General features: G+C 36.6%; 1 protein-coding gene across 1 annotated transcript in view; it reads left to right on the forward strand.

Moving 5' to 3' along the window:
• ASB5 (ankyrin repeat and SOCS box containing 5) overlaps nt 1-25,747 on the forward strand; it is a 53,086-nt gene that overhangs the window by 18,001 nt on the left and 9,338 nt on the right. The window contains exon 2 of the mRNA XM_049771305.1: nt 22,739-22,818. Within this exon, the coding sequence (XP_049627262.1) occupies nt 22,739-22,818 (80 nt within the window). The remainder of the gene's footprint in view (nt 1-22,738; nt 22,819-25,747) is intronic.

Below are 25,747 nucleotides of genomic sequence, written 5' to 3' on the forward strand. Positions count from 1 at the left end.
TCTGAACATCTAGGGGGGATAGAGTGAAAGAAAAAAATTATGGCTGTTGAAGAGTGAATTCAGAGAATTCTGACTTCTCGCTGGACCTGTTTTTAATATGAACAATTAGAAACTCACTGATCAGAAATTGATGGTGAAAGTGCAATTGCTTATGAGTCTCTTCACCATCCTTATTTTACAGTTGCGGGTGTAGACTTGTCTTTCTGGTATGAAGTAGTACACGATGGAAAGGTTCAAGGAGCAAGCAGACAAATCCAGCTTTAGTCTTACTTTGCTACTAAAGCTCTAAGAGAACCTTGTATCTTCTCCAAACTTCCCTTCTCTTTCTGCAACATGAAGGAGATAGGCATGATGAGTATAGGTTGAATCTTTCTCTTTTTTGAAGACCTCCGACCTCTTTTTTGTGGGTGACTATCTGGAAGCTCAGTCTAGAACTTAGTAGACTGGCAGTTGCCCTTTGAAGACAGAGCCCCAGGCTTTTCAGGTTCTCTCAGAGGTGGGTCTCTTAAAACCTCAGGTCTCTTTGAAGCCTTTGTACCCTGCACAGGTAGATGACATCTAAGACTGCTGTGAGAGCTGACATGCTGTGTTTCTTCCATATGATGTTGGCAATTGGAAGATGATTTTTTTATACCAACTTGTTGTGGCTTTCTCATGCTCCTGATTTCTTCAACCCTTTACCAGAACATAAGGCATGTGTTCCATTGAACTACCTTGACAACTCTGAAGAATCACCAAATAGCATGGAATGACAGTTATTTTAAGACAGTTCCTGTGCCTTTGCAGGCAGATTTTCACTTATTTTCTTTAAGGATCTCCTGAGGATGAGCAAGAAGTTATTTCAGATTTAAAATCAACCATAGTCATTTAAAGGAGAAGTATATTTTGTACTTTTGGTTGAATAGTGGTCAATGTAGTTGTGGTTCACATGTCAGGCCAACAGGATACTAAAAGACAATGCAAGTACCAGTATTTCTTTTCATTATTTTTTTTCTTAAAGCCAAGCATTTTCAAGCATCCATATGAAACTGGTTTTCAGAATGTTGTAAGTGAATTTCCACTCCAAAGTACCTAGTCAATTACATTCACAACATTTTCTGGAAATTTATCCTATGCTCTGCAGTCATTTTTGCATATAGTGCCTAAGAATGTCTGGATCTCTTTAAAGACATTTGTACTAATCACATGGCACTCAATGCTCTATTGGTTGTTATCAATTTAAACTATGTTCAAACCTAGTATGAAAATTTCTTCCATTTTTGTCTATTATTTAGTGTTTTGGGCTGTTCTTAAAATTTTAAATTTCCACTTATACATATTAAAAGCAACTTTTTGTGGTTCATAAAATACCAGCATTTAAAAAAAAATTTGCTGAAATGAATTAGTCTTGAATAACTACTTAACGGAGGGAGAATTCACTTGACCTTTCATTGTGTAAATTTGATATATTTTGCCATTTATAAAAGTTTATTTAAAAATGTTTTATATTAAGTCTCTTGGTAATTGTTAACGATCTTAGGAGGTCTGATTCTTAAGTACTGAATTGTTTTAAATACTGTAGATAGTATCTTTCTGTTTCTTGTAGATATACAAGAATGAAATTAATTTTTGTGTGGATTAATTTGAGTTGATTTGGTTTTGTTCTTTTTTTTTCATTTGATTATTGCTCGAGATTCTGTGATTTACAGTATTGTGTTTTTGTTGTTTTTTTTTTTGTGGTTTTTGGGTCACACTCGGCAGTGCTCAGGGGTTACTCCTGGCTCCATGCTCAGAAATTGCTCCTGGCAGGCACAGGGGGACCATATGGGACACCGGGATTCGAACCGATGACCTTCTGCCTGAAAGGCAAATACCTTATCTCCATGCTATCTCTCCAGCCCCTTACAGTATTGTTAATGATGATTCCCTACGTGCATAATCCTAAAGCCACACACATCATCAACTTGCCCTCCTCCTTCTCTCAAGAATCCCAGGAACACTTGTTTCAACTCCCCATAAATTCAACTGGTCAATTCTCTTATTGTGTTGCCTTTGTCCTTTTTTGCTACCTTGCCATGCATCTTTAAGTTGCACCTGTGATTGAGATCACACTCTGGTTTTAATAGGTAGGTTTACTGGGAACTTAATGTAGAAAATTATGTTATTTATAAATGTCAGTTTTGTTTTCCTTCTCTAATTTCTGTACCATTTTTTTTTATTTCTTTCTTTATTCTGTGAAACAAAGTCCACAGAAAGCTATTTTAAAAGTTGGTGATAGTGGGTTGGTGAGGTGGTGCGAGAGGTAAGGTGTCTGCCTTGCAAGCGCTAGCTAAGGAAGGACCAAGGCTAGAGTCCCCAGTGTCCCATATGGTCCCCCCAAGCCAGGGGCAATTTCTGAGCTCTTAGCCAGGAGTAACTCCTGAGCATCAAATGGGTGTGGCCCCAAAAACCAACCAACCAACCAAACAAACAAACAAAAAACCAGTCGGTGATAGTGGCAATTTTTTTAACTCAGAAAGTTTTCAACATATGCCCTTTAGTAAAGTTTTCCTTGATACTGTTGATTGATTGTTTTTAGTGTATTTGTTTCTTAGTAACTCCAAGATTATTTATACAACTAGACATTCTATATACTGGCCAAGTTGCTTTTGAAAACACATTTTCTTTTGCTTGCATTATTAATGCTGTTATTCATTTTTATTATCTGGGAGACAGCTACAGGCTGAAATTACTAAATAAATGACTGCATTGTGGCATAGATCACCTATATTTGCATTCTGTGGAATTTTCTAGTGCTCTGTGAAACGGGTTTAAACAATATAATTTTTAAAATTCCCTTCCACTCCTTGGACATATTTTTTGGACATTTGGTTTTGCTGTTGACTTTTGTTTGATAGACATATTTTGAAGAATCATATGAAGTGCTTAATTTAAACTGATAAAGAAAAGCGTTCATATTTGGATATTGACTCTGAAAGCTCAAGATATTAGGGCCGTAGAGATGATACAGAAGGGAAGGCACTTGTCCTGCATGCTTCTGACCCAAATTTGTTCCCTACCATCTTGTGTAGTCCTCCAGGTACTGCCAGAAGTTATTCCTGTGTAAAACATTGAAGAAAGAAGAAAAAAGAGAAATGACTCTAAGAGCAGATGATCTTAACAATTATTTATACCTGAAATTGCAGGCAGAAATATTTTAATTGGCAAACTCACAAAGTAAACACAGGAATAGTCCCCAGTTCATCTCATGGAATGAGTACTGAGTTACCTATGGGAGTTTTCTACTTAGCACTTCTTAGCCATACAGGAGGAGTTTCCCACAATGTCATCTCCTATCTGATTGGGGCTGGACAGGAGAAAATAATATATGATTTGGATGGAAAGTAAAGAAACTGCTGTTTTTTACTCAGAAATTTGGTATAGGTGGAGCTGAAGATAAATTTTGTTTGTTTGCTTGTTTTATGGCCACACCCAGAAACGTTTACTTTTGGCTCTGCACTCAAGATTCACTCTTGACAGGGAATCATATGGGATGCGGGGGATCAAATCTAGGTCAGTTGCATACAGGGCAAATGCCCACTTGATGTACTATCAACTTTAGCTGGGGCTGGAGCTATTTGTACACATTTCTAGTCTTCCTCCAATATCCTGGCTCTTGGATTCTACCAGATTTCTTCTGTGACTTCTGGACCAGGTATAAATGCATTTCCCACATGACATAGAGCATCATTGTCTATTAAAATCATCATTATCTACTAAAATCACCTAGATTATTGAGATTAGATGTGGAATAGACAAATAACATTTCAGGTTTTCTACAGAGGTCCCAGTATATATGGCCAGGAAATAATGACATATATATGAATATATGAATATAAATTTTGTTTGTTTTGTGCTACAATGAGCAGTTCTTAGGGGTTACTCTTGGATCTAAGCTAAGGAATAACTCCTGTAGGCTTGGGGGACTGTATGGGTTGCTGGAGATCAAATCTGGTTTAGACAAGTGCAAGGCAAATGCTCTTTCTGCTGTACTATTGTTTCAGCCTTCAGTATATTTTTACTTCCTCTTCTTACAATCAGTTCTCTTGCCATATAACCTATGGCAACTTCAAAGCAAAATTTAGGCAAACATAGTAGCTTTGCAGAGACTCCTTAACCTATAACTGCTAATGGTATCATTAGTATAATAAATTTTTCATTCTGTGACTTTTAGGATGACTGAACCTTAATATTATCCAAACTTGAAAAAATCAGTACAAGACAAGAAAATTAGAGGCTTAGAGGCCAGTTTCACTCATGAGTATTAGCTTCAAAAAAAAAAAAAAAAAAAAGAACACCCAAGCTTAAGTAAAATGTCAGCAAGCTAAATCTAACATGAGGAATCACCTTTCTAGGAAAACTATTATGAGAAGGTTTCCAACTTTAAATGACATCCTGGTTTCAAAATTCCTATTCAGAGATTAAATCTTGCTTTGGAAGACATACACAATCAAATCTATTTAACTCAACTAGGGAATATGATGAAGCAATCGCAAACATTTGCTCTAATCAAGAATGACTTGGATGATGGCCATGATGATATGAGGTAAGCAGTTAGTAGCTAATATAATGCAGTCCTATCTAGAAAATTGGCCAAGCCCTTTCACTCAATGGTGATGGTATCAAAAGTGATTGAATATAGATATAATAAAAGGGTACTGGGAGCAAGCATTGGAGTGATGGACTGGATTAGTGTAGTATATGAAAAAGTTTCCATAAGATTATTCTTGGAATTGTTGTATATAAAAATATTTCCTTAGGATTGTTCTGTGATTATTGCCCCACCTAGCCCTTCCAGGTGGGGCGCTGTGGAGTTGGCAATAAATAGCTTAATGGACAGGGGAGAGGGATACTTTGGCAAAAGCTGCAGGCTGCAAGAGGATTCTCTCGCTTTCTTTGCCCAATCTTTTACACCCTATCCTTCTTGTCTGTGTGGATTATTATTTGCTGCGGATAAATATTACAAAGGTCTCCCCCCGAAAGGGGACAAGGGGATGGGAAATAATTTCTCATTCTGGGGACTGTTCTTGGATTCACAAATACCCAACAAAGGATTTAACAGCCAAGATAATTTACAGATTAGAACATGTTTATTTTCATAGCCACATTTGAAAGCCAGGGAATAATGACAATTGCATTTGTCCGAATTTCTAGTGTAAGAGATTCCACTGTAATTGCACATCTAGTGAGTCTCATCAACTCTACATCTATTTATCTGGTATTTCTCTAGGGAAAATGTTATGTAAAATTCACCTTTCTCAGAATGAATTCTATTCACAACTCAGCAAATTTGTACTTGGAACTTTCCAAACCATACTCCTTACCTTTCATCCAAAAATCTTTAAGAACCAAGGAGCTTTTAGTATTTGAGAGAAATCCTGGCTTCAGACTCTTTGTTATTTAAATTTACTTCAAATCTTGTGGTTTCCCATTTAAAAAAATTTATTTCTAACATTTTAAAATTCTTCTCTATATATTTTTACTTTTTCATGAAAATTACTACTTTGTTTTAATTAACCTGTGTTTAATTTATTGTAAGTAAACTCACTCATGAGGGCCCTAGTGGTGTGGCACAATGGTAGGGGTTTGCCTTGCACACAGCTAACCTAGGATCGTGTTTCGATCCCGGGCATCCCATATGGTCCCCCAAATCAACAGTGATTTCTCAGCACATAGCCAGTAATAACCCCTGAGCATCACCGCCCCCCCCCAAAAAAAACACCCATGAGGTGAAATTGAATTTACTTCATTATAAGTAAATTCCACACCTGATGTGGAATTTTTGAATCTGCAGTTCTACTCTATGTGTTTGTTTGTTTGTTTTGGTTTTTGGGTTAAACCTGGCAGTGCTCAGGGGTTACTCCTGGCTCTCTGCTCAGAAATCGCTCCTAGCAGGCATGGGGAACCATATGGGAAGCCGGGATTCAAACCTCCATCCTTCTGCATGCAAGGCAAACACCCTACCTCCATGCTATCTCGTCGGCCCCTACTCTGTGTGTTTTTATTGGTCGGTTTTGTTCCTTTAATTATGTTTAGTTATTGATTTTATTTCACTTAAGAAGTGACAAAATTTCATCTCCAGTGCCAAAAAATATATTTTATGCACCATAATTGCTGAAAAACTAATGAGCCGTTCAATTTGTGGTGTTTATCAGGAAGTAAGATTTGAGGTATTTTTTTAATAGCGATTAAGTAAAATTTATAATTTAAAATAAACAGAAAGAAACAAATTCAATAAATCTTCTTTCCACACAAAAATTAAAGTGAGATTTCACCTTTGCTTTATATTGTATACAAAAACATATTTTCTCCATTGTTACACTTGACCATTTTATTTATATCTTTTTAGATTACAATATTTTTGTTTGTTTTATTTGAGTCACACCTGGGAGTGCTCAGCTGAGGGGTTATTCCTGGCTCTGTGTTCAGAAATCACCCCTGGCAGGCTCAGGGGACCATATGGGATGCCAGAAATCAAACCGCCCTCTGTCTGTGCTGGTTGTGTTCAAGGCAAACACCTTACGACTGTGCTTTCACTCTGGCCCCCTTGTCTAATATAGCTTTTTTTTTTTTTTGAAATTACATTTTTTTTATTTAAGCTCCATGGTTACAAGGTTATTCATACTAACATTTTTTTTTAAAAAAAGTTGTTTATGATTGAGTTACAGTCATTCAATGTACAACTTTCACCAGTGCACATTTTCTGCCACCCAAGTCAAACAGTTTTTCTCTCACCCTCCTTGATGCCCTCTTTCCTCTTACCTTCCCTCCCCTGCTGCTTCATTAACAGTAGTGCAAATCACAGTGTCAAAAAAGAAAAGAGAGTTGAGATTGTAATTTGATATTTAACACTTTTTAGATAGACAAAATCTATAGTGCTTTTAAATCTATATTATCATAAATAAATAATAATAAATAATAATAGTGCCTTAAAATTCATATTTATTGAGGATAAACTGTGATCTTGGAATTTTTTAGTTATTGCATTTATTTAATTCTCACAAAAACACTATGAGGTAAGCGTTTTCCCATTTTTTATATAATATAATGAAGGCACAAAGAAATTTCATTAGATGGTAAGTTTAGTATTTGGCAAAACTGAAATACAAACTTATTATTTAGAGGCTAGATCGCAGGGTTGAAGCTTCTACTTCTACTTCTAGTATATTGGAAGGAGAACTTGTTAGGAAGTTCTTACACTGGGGTTTGTTATATGTAATGAAGATAAATTTCTAAGGGACTTGATATTTACTAAAAGCAGTCCTATATAGGCTAGAGATAGGAGTTAAGGTGTGAGCTTTGCATGTGGTGAGCAAGGTTTGAGCCCCATCACCATGTAGAGCTCAGAGCATCACCTGTTGAGATTCTGGAAGCACCTGAGTGTCTCTAGAAAGGTCCCTGGAACTCCAGTACCACGGGAATGAAGCATCTACACTTCTGGGAGTCTGCATTGAATCTCTGGCCAGCTGAATTTCAACTCTTCTTACTGCCCCCTTTTTCTCCTCCAAAATAGTTCTATCAATGAGAACTCAAGATCTGTATAAACACACATTGTAAAAAATAAACTTAGGATTTTAGCACATCACATATATTCTTCTAAATATAAGGTTAGCAGAAATTCATGAAGGATCAACTGGCATTTTCTAAATATAACTTTGTTATATTTATGACATATTTTGGTTTGATTTTTATCTTTGAATCATATTCTTTATTTTGCTTTATTAAATCAATCATATACATTGATTTTAGTTTATACATTAGTTGTATATTTTCAAAGATGTCATGTTAAGAACAGCAGTAATGGGGTAAGAAAAGTTTTCCTTACTTTTCCACTCTTTTGAGCCTCACAAAAATCTTAACAAGGAAAAGGTGTTTTTTATAATATCAGTGTTCTCTGTATTCAGACATAACTGTTTACAACTGGAAATTTATTAAATGCCAGTAAAATTAATGTGTACATCATGTCATTTAAGGGCAGGCCAAATGATTTTAATCCTTAAGGGGTCATCACAGTAATGGAGATGCCAGGTATGTCTTGAGTCTATGAACCTTTTATTCCCAGATTGAGAAAATTGCTTTGACAATAATTCTGATTTATATAGTTCTAAAGTTCATCTCTACAGTTTAAAGTTTGAGTGGGTAGGTCTCATCTTTTTATCTTCATATCTTTAGAAATGAGCACCTGGGAGGCATCTTAAATATGTTGAATGAAGACTTGAGTTTGAACATTTAACTACCTTGATCATTTATTATGCAACTGTAAATGAATACGCTCTCATATTTCTGATAGACCCTTATGATTTTTGACTCATGATCTTGAATCATACTTTTGACTAAGGATTTTGAATTAAAATCCTATTTAATTATTTTCTTTCTGCAGGACAGGTTCTGTATGTTTAAATTCTGTTATTTGGGGTGGTTTAAAATATTCAAAATTCAGGGATACTTTCTGTTATTGCTGCTAAAAACCTGTTTCAAATGGTTTGATAAGATTCTTAGTTCTCAAATGAATACATTTGAGTATGGTAGAAATATCTTTAAGTAGTAGGAAAATATTAAATACTGTTTATTATTTCATAAATTTAGGTTGATCTCACTTATAAGAAGCTCCTTTCCGATTTTGTTCATGATATATGATAAAAATGTGTTGTTCAAGTATAAATATTATTTAAAACTGTATTTAATTTGATATCATGCTTATATCATTTGATTATGCTCTATGATTATGCATCATGGTGATGACATGCTATTTTGAATCAATTCAAATTAAGTTGGTATAGTTGAAAAGAACTTTTTCTCAAAACTTAGCAGGCATAAACTTAAATGTTTGCTGTACTTGTAATTTTTCATAGCTTCTCCCCAACAATTCCAACTAAGAGCTTGACCCTGACCCACAAGATGGCACTGTGAGCAACCTGTACAAAAAAAGTCAAAGATTTTTGAATCAAGGGTTAACTCTTATTTTACAATTATCTGACTTTCATTATGCTAAAGGCTGGTTTGCTCTCAGACCTCTTCTGCCTTTCATCCATTGATAGACCAACAGATTTAGGTGCTCAGGTTTAGAAAATATTCTTAGAAATAAAATCGAACAAATGTGGTACCAGAAATAATCTTGAATGATATCTACATGTCAGGGAGCTCCAAATGAGACATCCTCCTAAATAATGAGGTTATTAATGGTCTCTTCTAAATGCAATTTCCCAAGGATAGAAATTTAGCACTTAGAGATAAATGAGAATTTAATCTATCTTTGTAATTATTTAAATTTGATTTTAATCACTCTTACTTCATAATTGTTTGGTAATTTGGAAAAATTGTTTTTGAGCATGTTAAACATATTTTAAAAGACATTTAAAAGGGCCAGGGAACTGGTACAATAGGTAGGAAATTTGCCTGGCATTTGGCCAAACTGGGTTCAATCATCAGCACTTCATATGTTCCTCAGCCCACCAGGAGTGATCCCTTAGAGCAGAGTGAGGAGTAAGCCCTGAGCACCACCAGTGTGCTCCCACACCCCCCAAATACATTTAAGAAATGGGAACAAGCACAGATATTTTCCCAAGATAAATGCTTAAAGGCAACAATAATTTGGATATTATAGATGGTAGCTTATGATCAGACTACTTTAAAATCTAAATATCAAGTGTATTGTATATTACAGAATTTCTTTTTTGTGTAGTATACTGAGTTATCTATCAAACTATAACCTGATCAAGGAAATGTTTATTTGAAAAGTAGCTTTATAACCTGGGCCCTCAGCACAGGGACACGAAGACATTCCATCAGGATCAGGGAATGGGAGAGACTTAAAGAACCAAGCAGGAGGGGCCGAAGAGATAGCACAGCGGTAGGGCATTTATTTGCCTTGCATACAGCTGAACCAGGAGCGACCCGGTTGGATTCCCAGTATCCTAAATCACCTTCCAGGGGCGATTTTTGAGTGCAGACAGGAGTTAACCCTGAGCACCACTAGGTGTGGCCCCAGAACCAATAAATCAAAAATCAAACAAACAAACAAAAAAACAAGCAGGAGGGTGGTCTAAGGAAGCTCAAAAGTTTCAAATTTTGAGTTGCTTGGCAGGCGTTTTCAGAGTGTCACAAAGTAGGGTCCCTATAACAATCACCTTGATGACAGAAAGATATCTCTTTTCTGCTTCTATAAACATGAGAATTGGTATAAATATTCTTTCATTTATATGTATTTATATATAAATTATTCATATAAATATAATTATTATAATTATAAATATATGTAAAATATGCATAACTATAAAATATCTATATAAATTATACATCATTTATGATGTATCCTTCACTGATACATCAAAGTTAAGGAGCTATGACAGGCAGCTCACACACTTGCTTTATGCTTCATGACTTAGAGACAAAATGAAATTCTTTTTTTTCTTTTTCTGACTCCATGGAAGGGTCTCAGGTAACTGGGGGTCTCTGCAATTGGCTAGCCAGACCAGGTTCAATGTGAGAACTCATGGACACAGTGCTCCATAGGTTTTGTAGTACTGGGGACCACCTGTGCTGGGTGTTCTCTGGGCTATACCCCACAGTGTTGATGAGAGGATCCACACAGACCCAGTGAATGAACTCGAGTTGAATGTGTGAACTACCCTTATGCTATTTCCCTGCCCCCGCCAAGTGCATTTTTATGTATATAGTCAGATACCCAGAATTTAGGTGACTTTTGTCCCCGACAAATTTTTTGTGGTCAAATAATATGGCTGGGCAGACTCATTTGGTTCAAAATTGTTATCACTTTTTTTCCTGAAAAAATAATTATAATATTTGCTTTCATTACCATGGAATGACTTTGGAATTGCATGTATTTAGATGTTTTTAAGGAATTGTTATCTGTATCTATGGGCTAGAACATATCCCAGTTAACAAATTATCTGGTGATGGTCAAATCCAGCTTCCTCTGAAGCCCCTCTCCCCCAACTACCACACATCATAATAGAAATGGCCTTCAAGGACAATGAAAAACCCTCTTGTGTATATTTGGGAACTCTGCATTTACTACTTTTTTTTCTGATTTTTGATCGGCAGCGATCAGGAGTTACTCCTGGCTCTACGCTCAGAAATCGCTCTTGGCAGGCTCGAGGACCATATGGGATGCCGGGAGTTGAACCACCGTCCTTCTGCATGCAAGGCAAACACATTGCCTTTATTCTTTCTCTCTGGCCCCTGCATTTACATTTTTAAGGTACTTTAAAAATGATGCCACTCTTTAAGTGCCTTCAGTATTCAGTCCCTCAATGTAGAATCGTTGCCTGGTAGAGACTATTTGTATGGAGGAAATAGTCTCCAAAATTTGTTTGAACATAAAACTTGCCTCAATACTCACTATAATGTGTTGTATAGCAAATGAACAAAGTCAAGAGATCCAAAGCATAGCGGTAGAACTGTAGAATTTCTTTTTTGTTTTTTATTTTTATTTTTTATTTTGGGCTACACTGAGTGACACTTAGGAATTACTCCTGGCTATGCACTCAGTAAGTGCTCCTGGCTTGGGGGACCATATGGGACTCCAGGGGAGGGGAGTCGAACTGCAGTCCGTCCTGGGTCAGCTGCGTACAATGCCCTATCACTGCACCATCACTCCAGCCCCTAGAATTACTTTTTGTCGTTGTTTTTGTTTTAGGTCCACACCTGGTGGTTCTCAGGGTTACTCCTGGCTCTGCACTCAGAAGTCATTCCTGGTGGTGTTCAGGGATACAACCCAGATTGACTGCATGCAAGGCAAATGCCCTACATGCTGTGATATTTCTCTGCCATGAAATCACTTAAAAAAATTAGGACCAGAGAGAGTACAGGAGATTACTTGAGATCCTCAAGGAGTGATCCCTGAGTATAGAGTCAGGACTAAACCCTGAGAACCACTCCCCAAAAAACTAGTATCATTTACATGATAAATGCAGCTTAATCACTTTCTCCTATTGGTCCAATGATGGATATGAGTTGGTGACTATATGGAGAAATAATCTCTAGAAAAGTCACAGTAGTGACCTGTGCCTATATAAATAAGAAAACTGTGGTGGTCCACTGAAGTCAAGTCTAAATTGATACCATGACAAGATGGAAGCATATGCTAGACATCAACTGACCTTCTTGTACATGCTACATTTCTAGAGATGGAAAGAGAGACTGAGTAAGTTTCTGATTACTCCCACACTGTCGAGCCTCCACATCCTGGCTTTTATGTTTACAGGAAAATTTATATCAAGTCAATTTGTAGATAATTCAGACATTTATATTTTAAAGGTAGAATGCATGACTAAACTGCATCCAACAAGAAAAGCAACTTTGAACACTTTTACTTTCTTTTCTTTCCTTTCTTGGTTTTATTTAGATTTGCCTTTGGTGGGGAGGGTGCTGTGCACAGTGGTTCACAGGGCTTACTCTTGTGCTTGACTCAGGGATCTTAGTACCAGGGATCAAACCTGGTTTGGCCACATACAAAGCAAATGTAAGTGCCCTACATACTGTACTATTGTTCCAGCTCCCATTACTTTCTATGTCATACAAATAGTTAAATGCTTATGGCTCTGGCCCAGAGTTCACTTTAAAAATAGAAAATGCAGCTGCATTTTAGCCCTTCCCCCAGGCCTCACCTGTCAGGCCTGCTCCAAATCTTTCTGAGTAGAATTCAATAGTGAGGTTTTCCCCAGTTAGAAGACAGGGATCAGTGAGATAGGATGAGGAAAGAAAAGAGTAGTTGGAAATCGAGTTGCCTATAGGTTTTCTGGTTAGAACATCTGCATTTAGAACAGTCACAGAGAGCAGCATCAGCCACATGTTTGCAGAGATTGCTGTTGAAGGTACCTGCATTGAGAAGGTTCCTACCCAAAAAAGGCTAGAGAGAACAGAAGAATGTTCTTCTGAACCAAAAGCTAACTGGGGTATCCTGACCAGTCAAGGTTAGTAGAGCAGTCATTGGGAATCTGTGGGTGTTTTGAACCAAACTCCACTGACCTGTTTGTATTACTACTAACTTATTAGTGCTTTCCAGAATGTAGGTTCTGACAGGTACTGTTTGGTTTGGCCAAGAACTTGACTGTATTTTTACTTTTATGGGATAATATTTTGCATCTGAGCTCGTTTTTATGATTGCATATTAAAACCCTAGTAAATAAGCTCTAGTCTTGGGTTGTTTACCTTTCCATTTTAGTGTGTGTGTGTGTGTGTGTGTGTGTGTGTTTAGGCTGGTATGAGGAGAAAGAAAAATGATATTCATCAGGAAAAGATTGTTTATAGGTCATTAAATATGAACACCAGAATGATTTCAACTTGATTATAAAATAGTATACTTAAGCAAGAAAAGCAAACAAAATAGCTTCCTTAAAGTACTTTTGACAAAGAAATTACTTTTGACATAAAAGGAAAAGATGAATGTTATTAAAAAGATAAGCAATGTCCTAGAGAAGAGGTATGTGAGGAAAACAGTTTTGAAAGTATATATTTTTACGCCCCATCAGCAAGTCCCATGATGAACAGATGTTGGAAATGTAGATTCAATAAAACAAGGACATCTCCTCTCCAAATCCAGTAAAAGCTAACTATTGTTATGCAATAGTGAAGCCAGGTGAACACTAGTTTTGTTTATATAAATATTAAAAATTCAACATCAAGTTCTTAAATAAGGTGAACTATCATTTGTAGAAAGAGAAAGCAACTTATAACTTTCCTCCATTTACTCTAACATATATTCCCTTTTAATTAAATTACTAGTTGATTTTTGTTTGCTTTGTTTTGGACCATACTGATGATGCTTAAAGGCTACTCCTAGTTCTGTGCTCATGAGTTACTACTGGCAGTTCTCAGAGTACCATATGTGGTACAAGAGATTGAACTGAAGTAGACTGCAAATAGCTTGAGAGCCCTGATCCCTGTACTTTCTCTCTAGCCCTTCTAAAGTACTGTTTATCAGTAAAAATTAAGGGCAATCTAACATAGATAAAAATGCATTTTACCATGCATAGTAAAAATACTATGCTAAGTGTCATGCTGTCTCCTTTATGGCCCTTAAGAAGTCAGTGTTTCTAGAGATAATATTATTTATTATTCTAATTTCTTAAATGAAGAACAAATAAAACATTCATACTTGACCACTGGTGTGAGCAATTAACAGTGCTGGAGGGAAGAGACAAAAAGAAAAGAAGAAAAGAAAAGAAAAACAATTAAGTTCATTCACAAGGCTGAGTCGCCCTATTACTGCTTCGAGTGAGCTATACAGGATTCTTTTACAAGTCTCACTACAAGGACAAAAATAACACTGTTCTTTTTTTTTTTTTGGTTTTTGGGCCACACCCAGAAGTGCTCAGGGGTCACTCCTGGCTGTCTGCTCAGAAATAGCTCCTGGCAGGCACTGGGGACCATATGGGACACCGGGATTCGAACCACCTTTGGTCCTGGATAGGCTGCTTGCAAGGCAAATGCCACTGTGCTATCTTTCTGGGCCCAAATAACACTGTCCTATCTCAGAAATATAATAATAATCATTTTCATTCTTTGATAAAAAGTAAGTTTTATCAAATTTTCATTAGATATCACTTCAAAAATTTTTAGCATTTTATGTTAGTAAACAAAAGTCACCCACAGAATGGTAGAAACTATTCACCCATTACCCATCAGACAAGGGGCTAATATCAAAAATATACAAGGTACTGACAGAACTTAACAAGAAAAAAACATCTAACACCATCACAAAATGGGGAGAAGAAAAGAACAGACACTTTCTCAAAGGAGAAATACAAATGGCCAAAAGACACATGAAAAAAAATGCTCCACATCACTTATCAGGGAGATGCAAATTAAAACAACAATGAGGTACCATCTCACACCACAGAGACTGGCACACATCACAAAGAACAAGAACAATCACTGCTGGTGAGAATGCCATCTAGTCCAGCCTTTATGGAAAACAATATGGAGATTCCTCAAAAAACTGGAAATTGAGCTCCCATATAATCCAACTATACCACTCCTAGGGGTATACCCTAGGAACACAAAAATACAATTCAAAAATCCCTTCCTCACACCTATATTCATTGCAGTGCTATTTACAATAGCCAGACTCTGGAAACAACCAAGATGCCCTTTAACAGATGAATGGCTAAAGAAACTCTGGTATATATACACAATGGGATATTATTCAGCCATCAGGAATGATGAAGTCATAAAATTTTCCTATACGTGGATGTACATGAACTCTATTATGCTGAGTGAAATAAGAAATAGGGAGAGATATAGAAACAGAATAGTTTTACTCATCTATGGGTTTTAAGAAAAAATCATGACATTATTTTAATTATGTCCAGAGACAATAGAGATGAAGGCTGGAAGGTCCTGCTCACAATATGCAGCCCACCACAAAGAATAGTGGTGCAGTTAGGGAAATAACTACATTAACAACTATCAGGACCATCTTAAAGAGTGAGAGAAGTAGAATTCCTGTCTCAAGTACAGGCAAGAGTTGGAAAGGAGTGAGCATTGGTGGTGGGAATGTTGCAATAGTGAAGGGGGGGTGTTCTGTTTATGACTGAAACTCAACTATAATCATGCTTGTAATCATGGTGCTTAAATAAAGATTATACATACCAAAGTTTTATTTCTAGCATTCAATTAAATATAACTAAGCCTAGTCTTACTGGAGGTAAATTGAGGGCATGCCTCAATTGATGGCACATTTAGGATTCTACCCTATGCAGATAATTAGAAAATTTATAAAGATTGAAAATAATGCTGATTCTATGTACTAAAAGTCATGTAAATGTCATATAGGGAGGGCTCACTAAATTAAGAATGAAATAGTTAGAATATTATCATGCAGTAATATAATGTTATAAAACTATATTTTATGGGGCCAGAGTTATACTACAGCAGGTAGGGCAAATGCGTTGCAGGAAGCCAATCCAGGTTTGATCCCTGGATCCCATTTGATCCTCTGAACACACCAGGAGTGATTTCTGCGTGCAAAGCCAGGAGTAACTCCTGAGCACCACCAGATGTGGCCCGGAAACCAGAAATAATTAGGTACATTTATTAAATATTAAAGATATATTTTATACAATATAATTATAATTTTAAATTATAATTATAATTTTATACAATATAATTTATTTATAAATGAAAGGTTAAAAGCAAAATGAATAGTATTTTTGTATCTTGGTTTAAAAACTAGTTAAGAAAATTTGGGAAGGATATACAATGAAATGTTTACAATGGCAATATATGGGAAATAATATACCGTATTTTCTGGCATATAAGATGACTTTTGAAACAAAAAAAAAAAAAGTCAACCGAAAATCGGGGTCGTCTTATACACGAAGTAGATCCTGAAAAATGTTTCAATATGCCGCTAAACGAAAATTGTCTGAATATTGCCACAAAATGAATTTTCCAACTTGATCCTGCACCAATCACTGCAAGGCTGCTCGGACTGCCTCTCTAACTCAGCCAATCCGAGCAAGCTTTTTATGTATGCAAATTAGACAATGTTCTGGACTGAATCTACACTGTAAAAAGCCTGCTCAGATTGGCCAGTCAGAGAGGAAGTCTATTACAGTATAACCTTTGAACCTTTGCTTGTTGTGATTGGCTCACTGTGGTACATGAGCACAGGAACACATGCAGCACATGTAGCACAGGAACGTTCTGTCTGATACAGCGAATATAGGCCTAAACCTATGTTTTAACTGCAAAATTAGGGGGTCGTCTTATACGCCCGGTCATTTTATTCGCCAGCAAATACGGTATTCTTTTATGTGTTGTGAAACACACAAATCCTGACTAGTCAGGTCAGGAATATTCCCTGATTGTTCTTAAAGTTTTAGGGGTTGAACTGGTGCTGGCAGTATGCAAAGCAAGTGCCTTAACTCTCTTGGATGGTTTCTCTGTCCCACTACTAATATAATTTCATATTCAGTGAAAAAATTCAGTTCTTAGTGCTCTATTGTTTTTCCCACCTAAATACTAGATAAAAATATAGAAAACAATGCCATAGTTGGTGTTTTTAAGAAGAAACACTTAGGGCTGGAGCGGTGGCTCAGGGATAGGGCGTTTGCCTTCCATGCAGCTAATCAAGGATGGACCGAGGTTCAATCCCCCAGCGACCCATATGGTTTCCCAAACCAGGAGCAATTTCTGAGCGAATAGCCAAGAGTAACCCCCGAGCATCACTGGCGTGGCCCAAAAACCAAAAAAAGAAGAAACTCTTGAGTTTATTAAGCAGTTTATTATATCGTAATAAATTTAACTGATATTATATGGTATATATTATTATACAGATTATATGTTATGATATATTACTATATATCATTACTAATTTAATTGATAATACATAATATATAAATGTTATATAATACTATATATGTAATATATATTATATAAATATATTTATATGGCCCCACAGTGGATTAACAGTCCACAAAAGTACGCCATAAATTTTGTGTTTGAACAGAAAATATTGTGTCATGATGTTTTATTCAAATTCCAAAGAACTAAATCTTTGCTTCTTTACTTTACCACTTAGTGTTCAAACTTGAGGCAGTTTGTCTACTCCATCATAGTTGTCTTAGATTCCCATAACAATTACCATGAATTGCATGACTTTAACAATAGAAATTCATTTTTATCGCTCTAGAAAATGAAAAGTTTAAGATCAAGGGTCAAAGTATTACAATTTTAGACAGCTTTTGCAGATGGCTACCCTCTTGCTATGTGCCCATATGGCTTTCTTGCTATGTGCTTATGGGGAGTTGCTTGTTGTCTTTGTCTTAGCAGACCAAAGCTATTGGATTAGGGTCCTTTTGGACCCTATTGGATTAGAGACCTTTTGCAGTCTCCTAAAAGTTTTTATCTCAAAATAGAAGCACATGGGATCATAAGATTTTAGTGCTGGGAGAAGGAGAAGACTATTGCATCTTGTCTTGGTCCACTCAGGCAGTCATAATCAAAGCCACAGACTGGGGAGGTCATGAACAATATAAATTATTTCTCATGGTTCTAGGCACAGGAAGTCCAAGGTCAAAGCATTCAAATTTTAACATTCTCATTAAGACCATTTTCTTGTTTTAATATCAATACCCTCAAAGAAAGATACAAGGACACTATTAGGAACATTAATAGGGACACTTTTCAAGCAATGTTAATCTTAATATATGGAAATTATAATCATGATTTTTTTTCGGGTTTCGGGTTACACTCAGTGACACTCAGGAGTTACTCCTTGCTATGTGCTTAGAAGTCAATCCTGGCTTGGGGTACCATATAAGGACAGTGGGAGATCGAACCAAGGTCTGTCCTAGGTCAGATGTGTGCAAAGCAAATGTCTTGTTGCTGCACCACCGCTCTGCCCCCTATAATCATGATTTTATATAGGACAGATTAAAATCAAACTTCTCATATAGACCTATTTATCATTTATACCAAATAAAAAATCTTAGATATATCCTGATACCTAACAAAATTTTGTTTGATAAATAAATCATAGCAATTAGAAATATCACAGAAATGGGGTAGAAAATGCCTGCTGAAGTCAAATGTCTGCTTCATAAGGCCTTGCTCACAGCACATTTTAGTTTCAATATGCTGCAATTCCATGAGGAAACTTTGAATAGGAGAACTCCAGTTTATAAATTATTCTGGCTACACAAGAAGGCTACAGGCAGTGCTCAATCAGAAAGAAGCTCAAATTCACAGGTAGATAAGGAACATTTCTGAAGTCATCTTGTTTGGGAAATACAGTGTAAAACTCACAGAGTAGGCAATGATTTTAAGTGGAATTGGGATTAAATTATATATCAAATAGATGTTATCTTATGCCAACTACATCACACTTAGATATCTGACTTTATTAATAAGATTACCATTCCTTTTCCAGCAGGTAAAACTGTTGTTCAAGGGGTGTTTAATATCCACCAAAAGTCATGAAAATACTAAGTGTGCTGGAATTTGAACATAAAGCTAACTAATAGGGCTCAATATATTTGGCCCAAAGCACCATTGATCCATAGTGGTTTGATGAAATGACTAGGTAATATTTTCTAAGAGCAGTACTGTTTACAGAGAAAGGTACTAATACTCTTGTTCTCTTTATTTTTAATCTTAATTTAATTTTCAATTAAAATTTAATTTTCAATCTTAATCTTTAGTCTTAATTTTACTTGTTGAAAATATAGTTTGTGGGGTTTTTTTGTGTGGGGGAGAGTAAGGCTATGTTCATTTTTTCATGTTTTTTTTTAATATAAATTCTTTAAGCATCATGATTACAAACAATAATTTGTGTTTATTAAAGGTAAACCATAGCAGTGCTTCATTTGCATTTTTCTCTCCTTTCTGCTTAGCCCCAAATACTTTCTTCTTGTGTGATATCAAAGGGCACCTAAATTGTCAGCCTGGAATCAACTAGAGAAACTTGCATTCCTATACAATTCAGTATATTCACAAGAAGTTCCCAAAGTACATGAAACTATCTTTAGTGATTTCAAAGCTAAACCTAACATTGCTCAGGAAATATTCCTAGAGTGGTGATAAGAATGGATAAACAAGGAGAATCTTAATTTTTGCAATTTTTTTTTTTTTTTTTTGGATTTTGGCTCATACTTGCCAGTGCTCTGGGGTTACTCTTACCTCTGCATTCAGAAGTCAGTCCTACAGTACTCAGAAAACCATATGGGTTACCAGGGATCAATCCTCAGTTGGAGTGTATAAGGCAAGTACCCTACCCAATATACCAACTCTGGCCTCAAGAAAATCTTAGTTTTTGAAGGGAATGGTTTTAGGAACTCATTACTAACCTCACTAATCCTGTCCTCAGGGACATATGTATATCTTTGTCTGATAATCAGAAAAACATATAAAAAGCAGAAAAATATATGTCCAGTGATTTGTATTTATTTTGTAAACATGTGATTCACATAAGTATAGATGTTGTTGCACCTAAAGTTTATATACACTTTGGAATTTTCTATAAAAAAGTAACACATATCCTATTTCATGTCTTATTATTGGTTTAGACAGCATATGTGCAAGTCAGGGATCTTAAGTTTTATTGGCTTCATGATAAAGCCATCTTCATTATGGGGAGTTTATTAATTTTATTTTATACCTAAAAAGGCTGTAGTAGGAAGTCACAGTGTATATACCTAGGAAGATGCTATCACTTCTCATCTGTCCTTTTAACTCCCAGATTGACATAAATTTGAAGAAAAAGTTTATGTAACTCAAAACCAGGAAGCTCTCTGCACTGCTTAGAAGCATATATTTCACATAAATGAGTGGGCTAAGAAAAGCCACAGTCTTTCTAAAATATGTAATGGTTTCATTGTAGTCCAAGGCATTGGATGAAATTATAACACTTTCAATTTTATTTCAGGACAGGAATCTAGAGAGATTGGAAAAACCTAGTATAAGCAACTTTTCAAATAAAGGGAATGACCAACAGGAAACAACATTTTTGGAAGTAAATCAGACAGAAAAGTTTTCTTTTGGGGTTGGAAGATCAGATTACAAGAGAAGCTTAGAGCCCCTTAAAATGGCCGAATAGAACTAGCAAGTGACAAGTGGCTTATTTTTCAGTCCTGGTTCAAAAGACAGAGATGAGCCGGATTTACCTCACCAGTGGCTGGCTTGAAATGCCGTGGGGCGATGGTGATTTAGGTATGATAAAAAAAAATGACCAAAGAATATATCTCTAAGACCATGAATGTTTTTTTTGTTGCAATATAATGTTTACCTAATGAACAGAATCTCTGTGGAAATTATCTTCCAGCTGTCTGGTAACGGGTGCATTTCTAAATATAGTCAGTCTCCTGTGTGGTGCAGTGTTCATAGCGGTAGACATTTGATTACCCTGGTAATCACAGACATTTTGTAAAGCAGTTTTCATGATGTAAATGGCTTATTTTGAACAGAAGACTGAGTTAGAAAAAATATAAATTTAAAATCTAACAAGATGTCAAGCTACTGAGTTGTATATGAAGGTGGGTGTTTATGTTTGGTTTGGTCTTGGAAAGCTTTATAAATCTTTTTAATTAAAAAAGTAGCTCTTGATTGAAAGGTCAATTATTTCAACTTGAGCACATTTGAATACAAATGTATAGGGTTCAAGAACAGAAACCAGAACACGATATAATATCTTTTGATTCTGACGTGTTACCAGATTAATTATAGAAATTATTCTAAGATATTGCAAGGAAGCAAATGAGGTGGGGTTACTTGGGCATTATGTAAGAAGGATCCAAAACAAACAAACCAAATGTTTTCACTGAGCCTCACGCACATACTATAAATCATTCTTTTAAAACACTGATCTATCTTTATATTTTTATGTCATGAAAATAACTTGGTATTTATAACTAGAATTTTCCTAGTGTGATGGAAGAAAAAGAAGACTGTTTCCTAAGTTTTCTCTGAAGATATCCATGGTTTACAAGAACACTGAGTATTGTGTCTACAGCAGATAGTCAGCATGGTCATCTCTAACCCTCCAGTCTAGCCTCTTTGCAGTGTTTATCCCATTGAGAAGAAACCAAATCATCTCTGATTTTAGGAAGCTGGGATGAACTCTCAGGTGGTCTAGCCTTTTAGCCTCTTTCTTCCCTTTATGAGTTTTCTGGTCTCTGTAGCATTTCGCTACTCAATTCCTGGTCTCCAAATTCTTATCCTCTGCTTTGTGTTCCTCATCTCCCTCTTTAAGGAACAATGACAGATAACGGGGGTCTGTGAGGGTTGAAACGAAAGGGTTTCAGAGGAGGGAAATCAACCCAGTCCAATACAGGATCCCACCTCCAATAGGGCATATTTCCAAGGCTACTGTCTCTGCTTGTGGGTTAGATTCTCCTTGCCTGCCAGTGAGGCCATGTTTTTAGAAATAGCAGCATATACATAAATTTTATCTCCACGGATAGAGGGATAGTGCAGCAGGTAGGGCATTTGTCTTGCACATGTCTGACCTCGGTTTATTTCCCGGCATCCCATATCGTCTCCTGAGCCTGCCAAGATTTGTACTAAGCACAGAATCAGGAATAACTCCTGAGTGCCACCAAGTGTGGCCCAACACCCTCCCCCAAAATAAAGAGGAAAAGAAAGACCCAAAAATTATATCTCCATTTTTTTCTTTTTCCTCCCTACTCTGATAGATATAGAAACCTTTCTTAGTAATGAAAAAAACATCACTGGGACAGAAAGCCTTACAGTGTCTGGGGAGACAACTTTGTATTTGTTTTGTATTTGTGGTGCTCCTAATTTTAAATTTTGTCTGCTCAGTTTAAGACAGAAAAGTGGTAGCATTTGTCCTTTGTGGCATTGCCAGTGTGGTTGCTTTGTTCTTGTTTCTAGGTACTTCTTGCAATCTTCTTCCTGCCTCTTCACCCTCATGGTCCACACTGGTAGCTTCAGTTGTTTGGGATTGAAGCTGAATACTTTAAGATACAGCAGGGGCCAGAGTGGTAGCACAGTGGTAGGGCTTTTGCCTTGCACGTGGCTGACCCAGGATGGACCCGAATTCTATCCCTGGCATCCCATATGGTCCCCAGAGCCAGGAGCGATTTCTGAGTGCAGAGCCAGGAGTAACCCCTGAGTACCACCAGGTGTGGTCCCCAAAACCAAACAAAACAAAAAAAAATAAGTCACACCAGAATTTTCTATATGAGATTGGATTAACTGAGACTCACAATTTTTTGTTTTCTTTCATTTTCACCAGGTTCCTGGGCAGACAGGTCACCACTCCATGAAGCAGCCAGCCAAGGCCGTCTTCTCGCTCTGAGGACTTTGTTATCACAGGTGGGGTAACACAGTTAAGAGATGCTCTTGCTCCTGACACGTTGAATATTAATATTAATTGTCATAAAGCATTGACTCTGAAATACTAAAACTGATGGCTAGAGTTTACTCGTCTTATTTGAACTCATAGATAAGTCAAGTCAGGAGTTTCTCCTTTACCAACCTCTAAAAATATTTCAGTACAATTTCATGTTTGGAAATTTCACATTTCTCAAACAATCTATATACTCACAGAAAGACATTTAAGCAGAAAATAGTTACAATTATATACTATTAGCTGTTAAACACTCTAATAATATTAATTCTACAACATGTACACAGTTGATTGCAGACTTTTGTAACTAGATCAGCTAAAAAATTTTCCAAAGGAGACAAAAAGGCCAACTGCCTTTTTTTTTACATTAAGTAAAGAATGATATTATAAGGTAATTATCCACAAAAGCTAAAAATTAACTATTTCTGTGCTTGCTTTGTGTATCACACTCAGTACTGAGGAAAAAAAGAAAACCACAGACGTTTCATTTAAGTAGAAATTTTCTAGGGTTGGACTATACATTAAAAAAATCACATTGAGGCTGGAGAGATAGCACAGTGGTAAGGCTTGCATGTGGCGGACCCAGGATGGAACTGAGTTCAATTTCCGGCATTCCCATATGGTCACCAAGCCTGCCAGGAGCAATTTCTTGGCATAAAGCAGGAGTAACTCCTGAGCAACGCTGGGTGTGGCCCAAAAACCCCCCTCCCCTCCAATCACATTGATTCATATATAGATCCAGATCTAGGAGCCATTCTTCTGATGCTTCCCCGTAGTATACTGGCAGAAGGAATGATCTCATATGGCTCTGAAGGGTGATGTTACCCCATTTGAACTGCACTGAAGGCTGGCACTTGAGTCGCAACCTAGCTAAGTCTTCATGTTCTCATTTGTAAAATAAAGATGTAGAACAAGACACTATGTTGGGGCTTTCCTGTTCCATTTGGAGCATGTGACTATTTTGTTAGCTCAGCACTTGAAAATAAAAACCTGTAAAAAGGTCATTAATTCCTACAGGACCTGAAAGGACCATGCAGTTCCCGTAGAGGAGGTACCGCTGGGTTATTTCCCAGCAGGTATCTTATATCGATGGGCTGGTTTGCCAACAAAAGTCAGAGTGCACCCCTGGATACTTGTGAAAGGAATCCTCTCCCTTCTGTCACTCCAGTGGGTGGCACTTAGGAATAGTTTCTCCTTGCCTGACTGTTGGCTGGTCAATTTGAAATGATTGCAACGATAATTGGATGCACCATTGCCACTTACTAACACCTAGATATATGGTGGTTATATTTATTTTAATCGTAATTTTAAGATTTCTCTTGTGTATACTGATATAACAGATTGTAGAAGTTTGTAATGTATAGTCTATAATGTCTGGACTCAGTCTTGGATAACTTCTTATTCTAGCACTTAATGTTGTTGGCAGTAGACATGAACTTCCCCCAAATAGCAAGACAGAGTTTCACTCACTAGTAATAGTTAAGTGTATGAGTTGGAAATGATTAGATTGAAATGAAAATTTGGAAGCATTTCTTTAGTTTCAAGTTGAATAATAAGAGTCATCTTGAAAATGAATAATCTAAAACACAATTTATCTGCTAAGCACTGTAAATGCTTTGCGCATATCATCTCAATCCTTATTTAGTTCTTAAACTTGGCTGTTAAGCTATTCCTTCCAATTAAAATAGTTATATCCGGGAACTTGAAAGTCAGGTATAACTGGTCCCATACTCAGAACTGGAACTATTTGCATTGACTATAGCCAGATCTGCCTAGAGATATGAGTTCAAAAAACTACTTATTATAATTCAGAATATTTATCTCTTGTTAGGCTGAAATAAAATTAAAATAAGTGTTCAGCCTGTATTTAGTTCTTTTCTTTAATTTTTTTATTTAAACAAATTTATTACATACATGTTTGTGTTTGGGTTTCAGTCATGTAAGGAACACCACCCATCACCGGTGCAACATTCCCATCACCAATGTCCCAAATCTCCCTCCTCCCCACCCAACCCCCGCCTGTACTCTAGACAGGCTTTCTATTTCCCTCGTACATTCTCATTATTAGGATAGTTTAAAATGTAGTTATTTCTCTAACTAAACTCATCCCTGTTCGTGGTGAGCTTCATGAGGTGAGCTGTAACTTCCAGCTCTTTTCTCTTTTGTGTCTGAAAGTTATTATTGCAAGAATGTCTTTCATTTTTCTTAAAACCCATAGATGAGTGAGACCATTCTGTGTCTTTCTCTCTCTCTCTCTCTCTGACTTATTTCACTCAGCATAATAGATTCCATGTACATCCATGTATAGGAAAATTTCATGACTTCATCTCTCCTGACAGCTGACATCTCTCCTGACAATATTCCATTGTGTATATGTACCACAGTTTCTTTAGCCATTCATCTGTTGAAGGGTATCTTGGCTGTTTCCAGAGTCTTGCTATGGTAAATAGTGCTGCAATGAATATAGGTGTAAGGAAGGGGTTTTTGTATTGTATTTTTGTGTTCCTAGGGTATATTCCTAGGAGTGGTATAGCTGGGTCGTATGGGAGCTCGATTTTCAGCTTCTGCACCTCAAAAGAAATAGCGCCCAGGATACAAGAGCCCCCCCCCCCTGAGTGGGAGAAACTATTCATCCATTACCCATCAGACAAGGGGCTAATCTCCAAAATATACAGGGCACTGACAGAACTTTACAAGAAAAAAACATCTAATCCCATAAAAAAATGGGGAGAAGAAATGGACAGACACTTTGACAAAGAAGAAATACAAATGGCCAAAAGACACATGAAAAAATGTTCCACATCACTAATCATCAGGGAGATGCAAATCAAAATAACTATAAGGTACCACCTCACACCCCAGAGACTGGCACATGTCACAAAGAATGAGAACAAG

Source organism: Suncus etruscus, chromosome 4 (assembly GCF_024139225.1).
Source record: "Suncus etruscus isolate mSunEtr1 chromosome 4, mSunEtr1.pri.cur, whole genome shotgun sequence".
Classification (NCBI taxonomy): domain Eukaryota; kingdom Metazoa; phylum Chordata; class Mammalia; order Eulipotyphla; family Soricidae; genus Suncus; species Suncus etruscus.